Raw genomic sequence first — 6,760 nt, forward strand, 5'->3', positions numbered from 1 at the left:
TATCAACTACAGTACGTTACAACCCTCCAAATCCCATGAAATGCGATAAAATATATTGAGCCATTTTATGTCAAACATCTGCGTGATCATGAAATGATGCTGCTAACAGGCTAATCACACAAAATCCCATGAGAAAAAAGTGTGGGCTTTTTGGGGGATCTGCCTGGGTTGGGTTAATTAAAATCTCTCCCTGAGACCCAGCTTTCTACTTCGAATGTGCAGGCAATTTTACAAGTTTATGCAGTTACTGTTACGAGTGTCTACGTGTAATTCTAAAATCTAAGACGAAGCTTATTGTATTTATCCTTGGTAAAGTCAAAGAATAAATACATTCATAGCATAAAACAAATGTCAAAAATATTTCAATTTATTAATGTCGTAATTTTCTGTAAAAGAGAGTTTAGACATCGCGTTAATGAAATTTTGGATGTGCGACCGACAGGCTGTACCACTTTTATCCACCAGGGCGACATGTACCTTTTGGCCTCTCAACACACCCAAAATAAGGAGAAGAAGAACTGTGTCTGCGATTACTTTTCACTTCCTGTTGTTGTTTTGAGTCCGTCACTGATACGAAGAAACAGCTTCTTTTTATGTCATTCTCAGCGAACATTTCTTCTTAATCTCTTGTTTTGCGGTTTGAACAGGCTATAATGCCGCTGTCGGATAGGTCGAGCGCTGACAGCGTCGACAGCGCCCGGACTCCTCGGGCCAGGAGACCGCGGACTCGCTCCCGCAGCCGGAGCCGAAGCAACAGCCGCGGCCGGAGGAGGAGTCTGTCCCCAGATAGTTTTGGGCCCAAACTCCCGAAGCCGCGCAACAAGGAGAGGGAACGAGAGGAACGAGAGCGTCGATTCCGAGAGGCCAGAAACCTAAAACGGATTCGGATCGGAAGTCCCCGACGCAGTCGGTCCCGATCCAGAGAACGCCACAACAACCACTGGTCCGAGCAGCGGGACTCCGGCGGCAAACACGGCGGCTTCAGGGACGAATACGAATACGACTACGACTACGAGCAGGAACGGTACGATGCTCAGCGACAGAGACAAGAGGCCTTCATGGCTCGGTAAGCACAAAAACATCACCAGAGGCTCACCTGATCATTAAAAAGTAAAAAAAAACAAAAAAAAAAAAACACCTGCAACTGTAAAGTAGCTGTGTGGATAATGCAGATTTATGTTGGTGGTGAAAAAGGTAGTACACCTGCTTCGTAGGAAGAAGGTCCTGGCTTTTAGTGCATCCGTGACCCATGTTCTACACAATATTGGAATTGACCCACTTGCATCCACTTCCAGAGGTGACATCGTGCAAATCCAGACAGTAAGGCTGGGATCATCCTTGTGGCACTGGTGGCATGCGACACTGCGGTGGCAGGCTGTGACACCTCATTGGCACTTTAGTGGCGCAAACTGCCTTTTATTATTGTAAGAGTGAAAATGTGTTAACAGCTTCATAGAGGAAACATACATGTAGAACCACCTTAGAGCCGAGATGATGACCATCCAGACAGTCAGTCCATCTGAACCTACCCAAAGTAGCATGTACCTGTCACAACCAGGTGAAGTTTGGCACCGCTTTACTTAAGGTACCTGTGTGCTGTGTCATGCCCAGAGATGTCAAAGCTGGCGTTCCCTCACAATGTACACAAGTATGCCTCATCGGAGTCTCCTAAAGTAACCGTTTGTTTGACACAGAGCCGTGTTACAGCACATATTGTTGCAGTGCATATATTGTCGCCAAAACGATATATGCTGACGTTCATGGCCACATTGCGGCACATATTGTCGCCAGTGACAATATATGTTCAGGTTTTACCGCACATACTGTCGTCAGGGACAATATGTGCCAGGTGTGTTACTACATACAGTCCACTGCACCAGCGACAATATGTACCGTAAACATTGGTACATATTGTCATGATAGGCCGCAACAGTTGTGTGTGTGTGTGTGTGTGTGTGAGAGAGAGAGAGAGAGAGGTCATAATAATTTTGCATTTTATTAATTTGTGTATATAGATGGCTTTGTAGCCATTTTTAAATGTTTCTATTTTTGTTTTGTTTTTTTTGTTTTATCTTTTTTATTTGTTTTTGCTTTTCTGTGTGCACAGAGAGAGAGATCCTGTCTGTTTGTGAGAGAAGCTGCAGAGACGTGTCTGTGTAGGGAGGGACGGGCGCTGTGTGTGACTGGCCAATCACAGAGTGTGAAGACAGTCAGTTAGCAATGAGAATTTTCCTTCAGCACGAGCAGATATTGATGAGTTTTATTCGGATCGTGCTCGTCAAAAATGTTTTATCTGTACCGGATACTCGTTTCAGACGAGTATCCGGCTCAACCCTAAGCACTGGGATATTAAAGAATTGGACCTTCGTTCTTCCGCAGAGGTATCAGCGTCAACAAGAATTTGTCCACTGACATCATGAAAATTCAGTAAGGTATATCTTCTATTATACATTCCAAATCTAAGGTGGAACACTTCTAGTGTATACTAAGGCACATCCAAGTATCTAAAAAAAAAGAAAAGAAAAGAAAAGCCACTTAGGTGGCTCTACGCTACACACTCATGACTCCGTTAGCTCTTACCGAGCATTTCCTGATCTAAAAAGCAGAGGACCCTGGGGATGGGGTTGTCAGTGCTGAGATAAGTGAACCTCTCATCACGTTCATTACTGTCACCGAGTCTACAGATAGTCAAATCCAGGAAGTCATAGATGGCCTGCATCCTAATCTGGATCACAAAACCAGACACTCAGTGGATGTACATGGTTACTTGTTAATTGAATAAATCACAGTTCATGCAACCTAAAGGGTCACAAAGGGACACAGCTTTCTTTTTGTCAAGGGTTACCATACATACATTTTTGAGAACCACCGCTGTTGTGATTTCCCCAACATTACATAAATGATAAACTCTGACCTGTAAATCTGTACTGCAGTATTTTAAGATCATAAATAACAGCTGTCTGGTTGGTCTGTATGTTACAGGCGTCTGCAAGAGAGAGAGAGGATCGGGGACTTGGGTTGTCCTGAAGTTTGGGGATATTCACCAAGAGTGAAAGAACCTGAGTATGTTAAGACTCAGCACTATAGCAACATCGTCATTGTGAGATGATTTTTTTTTTTTTTTTTTTTAGAGAGAGAGGGAGAGAGACAGAGAGACCAGACTTTTTTTTAAAGTGATTTTTCATTGTTGTGTCTGAACTACAGCTCTGATGAATTCACACCAGTTGAAAATGAGAAGAACAGCAGTTCAGAGTCCAGCTCAGAGGGTACAACAACACACATGCATAAATGTGACGTGTCATACTGTATCATTGAATTACAATGTATTTTTATCTGGAATTCAGAAGAAAAGAAGAAGAAAAAGAAGAAAAAGAAATCCAAGAAAAAGAGGAACAAAAAACTCTCAGAGGACAGCGAGTTAGAGTCAGACTCCAGTGGTAAAACAGTGATTCTTTACATTCTGTAAAACACACACACACATATCATCATGCTATAGAGTCTTTTCCTACAGGTTCACAGACTGAATTATGTTTTTGTTTCAGAGGAAGAAATAAAAAAGAAGAAGAAAAGGAAGAGTAAAAAGTAAGATTCAAGACACAATGAACAAGTTATTTTACACAGCACGTGTGATTATTAACACAATCTTGTTTCCTGCCAGGTCCAAGAAATCTAAGAAGAAGAAGAAAAAGATCCACAAGGAGTCCAGTGACTCCAGCAGTGGAGAGTCTGAGGAGGAAGAGGAGGACGTCAGTGGTGTGATGTGGGTGGAGAAAACCTGCGTAGATGAGAACCTGGTTGGCCCTGAGGCACCGCTGACCCATCTGTCCCAGGACGACAGGCCTTTGAAGTGAGCCACAGCATGTGCTTGCATGTGATTTTCTGTTACTCAGGCATATCTGAGACCATGCCCATTTTGTTATTGCATCAAGCTATTTCAGTTAAAAAAAAACTAGCAGTTCACCACTCAGATTTGTATCTGTTAGTATTCTCTGACTGGCATGTGTCACTTTTAATGGTATTTTGTTAGACATTGACCAGTGCTGAGTAAATGTATTTGAATGCTCTTTCTTTCCTCCCTTCCAGCTTCGGTCATGCGCTGTTGCCAGGTGAAGGTGCAGCTATGGCTGAGTATGTGAAAGCAGGGAAACGTATTCCCAGAAGAGGAGAGATTGGTCTCACCAGTGAGGAGATCGCAAACTTTGAGAAGTCTGGTTATGTGATGAGCGGCAGCAGGTACATGATGTTCAGCAAACTCTGACATTTGGTTTGTCTTATGTGCACAAGACATGTTGTTGTTAATAATAATAACAACAAAAGATGAGTGATATAAATGTAGCTGGTGGAGAAGGAGGAAACACAAGGGTTTATACCGTGTCCTTCTGCCAAGAAATTAAAAATGCTGGGTAGTAGTACCTGTGGGCATGAAGATGGTAAAGGCTACGGCAGTCTGGCATTTGACCCCAAAGACTTTGACTTCGCCCGATCTTGTCAGGCCAGTTCTTGAATCTAGAGTCTGTGTCACCAGTGATTGCCCTTCGGCAAATTTGACTTGACCTGTGCAGTCTCAGAACGTGTTGCCATATGTGTGTCAGGTTTTGTGCAAAAAATTTACAATTTTAACATTTGACCATAGTGATTGTTGACAGATTTGACGTCACTGGTCAATTCCACAATCCACCTCCATTTGTGTGCTACTTTTGGAGGACATCAAAGTGAATGATATCAATTTTGACCTTTGACGCCAGTTACCATAATCCCCAATGATTGGCCTTTGGTTTATTTAATGTCACCTGGTAAATTGCAGAACCCACCTAAATTTTGACCTTTGTCCCAAAGACCTTGACCTTTGCCAAAGTACACAATCTTAAATGAAATTCTGGGGCTGACCTTCATCCACATACCAAGATTAGCGGAATTTGGACAAAGTGCCTGGGAGGAGTAGAGGAGCAGGCAGATGTTGCTCAAATGATGGTATGACACAATGAAAATGACTAAATGCAAAAAATAATAAATATGTAGCAGAAAAGTAAATAACTAGTGGAAGAGTGCAGTGAGTTGAACGAGCTCAGGTGTCGTAATCTCTTGTATTGATGTCAGTGATCCGATTCCAACAAAATCACTTGTGTAACCCTTCAGACATCGACGAATGGAGGCTGTCCGTTTGAGAAAAGAGAACCAGATCTACAGTGCCGATGAGAAGAGAGCTCTGGCATCCTTCGGACAGGAAGAAAGGAGGAAAAGGGAAGCAAAGATCCTGTCAAGCTTCAGAGAAATGGTTTCGAGAAAAACAAAAGGCAAGGAAGAGAAGTAACAGGCACATTTCTACTGCATTTGGAATGTTGGAGATCTTTTGATCCGCATTTCCTTTTTTCACTCAGAGTATTTGCAGCTTTTGGATAGGTTTTATGCTTTAGAATTTTTGGGAAGAAATATTAAGTTGCTTGTGTAATGTTTTGAGGAATCGGTGTGTATCATTGTGTCAAATGTGTACATAAAGTTCTAATGACCACACAGTTTCTTTTAACTGTAAAAAGTTAACTGTATGAAGCACCTCACCTTGTCCTTTTAGTTTGAATTTGTTGTACATTTGAAAATTAAACATTACCAGGTGTTAAACATTACCAAGTGTTAATGAATTTTTTAGGAAGTCATTGTTTAATTGGGGGTGGGGTTGTGGGGGGTATTAACCTTCAATGGGACAGTGTCACAAAACCTTTTCCACTCTATACTTGGTTGGGACTCCTTTCCTATGAATTACTGCATCAGTGCAGCGTGGCAAGAAGGCGATCAGCCTGCAGCACTGCTGAGGTGTTATGAAGTCCAGATTGCTTTGATGGGGGGCCTTCAGCTTGTTTGTGTTGTTGAGTCTGGTCTCTCTTATCCTTCTCTTGACAGCACCCCATAGATTCTCTGGGGTTTAGGTCAAGTGAGTTGGCTAGCCAATCAAGTACACCAGTACTATGGTCAGCAAACCAGTTAATAGGTCTGGCACTGTGGGCAGATAGCAACACCAACAGATGACATGTCATGCCAAATAACCAGCGACACTGGAAATGTCACACCAGATGTCAAGCAACTTGGATTCTAGGCTTCTCATCTCTTTTTCCAGTCTGAGGGACCTGGATGTCCAAGTGAAATGCAAAATTTAATTTTATCTGAAAAGAGTACTGTAGACCACTGAGCAGCAGTCCAGTTCTTTTTCTCCTTCGTCCAGGTAGGACACTTCTGATATGGTTTCTGGTTCAGGAGTGGTGTGACATTAGGAATGCAATGCTTGGAACCCATTTCTTGGATGTGTCTATGCAGCTCTTGATGCACTGACTCCAGCCTTAGTCCACTCCTTGTGAAGCTCCCTGAAGTTCAGTCTTGTCAAAGCTGCAGCCTTCTGTTACTTGTGCATCTTTTCATGACCACACTTTCCCTTTCAGTCACCTTTGTGTGAATATGACTTGATACAACACTCAGAACAGTAAACCTTTTCAGCAATGACATTCTGTGGCTTACCCTTTTTGCACAGCCTTTTAACTGAAGTAAATCAAATCAATTTGAGATAGGACCAAGTCCATGCTCGGCAGAGGTCCCCACCTATTATGCTAATATGTACAGATAATTGTGGTCACTGAAAACATGAGTTTCTGTAGAATTATATTCCAGACAGAGGCAGTCGCAGTGAAGAGCACAAATCACTGCTGAAACTGAGGTGCATGTGTACTGTTAAGTGAAATTATTACTTCAGGCCAAAATGTATAAAAGTGAAATT

At 42.4% G+C, this 6,760-nt stretch overlaps 1 protein-coding gene across 1 annotated transcript; it reads left to right on the forward strand.

Moving 5' to 3' along the window:
- Positions 1-540: 540 nt before the first annotated feature.
- On the forward strand, positions 541-5,599 carry nkap (NFKB activating protein). Its single transcript, XM_034181775.1, has 8 exons — positions 541-1,066; positions 2,983-3,063; positions 3,205-3,266; positions 3,345-3,437; positions 3,543-3,582; positions 3,659-3,847; positions 4,084-4,233; positions 5,137-5,599. Exons 1-8 carry the CDS (start codon positions 654-656, stop codon positions 5,309-5,311), a joined length of 1,203 nt encoding a protein of 400 aa, XP_034037666.1. The 5' UTR covers positions 541-653; the 3' UTR covers positions 5,312-5,599.
- The last annotated feature ends 1,161 nt before the right edge of the window (positions 5,600-6,760 follow it).

The sequence above is a fragment of the Thalassophryne amazonica genome, chromosome 11 (genome assembly GCF_902500255.1).
Source record: "Thalassophryne amazonica chromosome 11, fThaAma1.1, whole genome shotgun sequence".
In the NCBI taxonomy this organism is placed as follows: Eukaryota; Metazoa; Chordata; class Actinopteri; order Batrachoidiformes; family Batrachoididae; genus Thalassophryne; species Thalassophryne amazonica.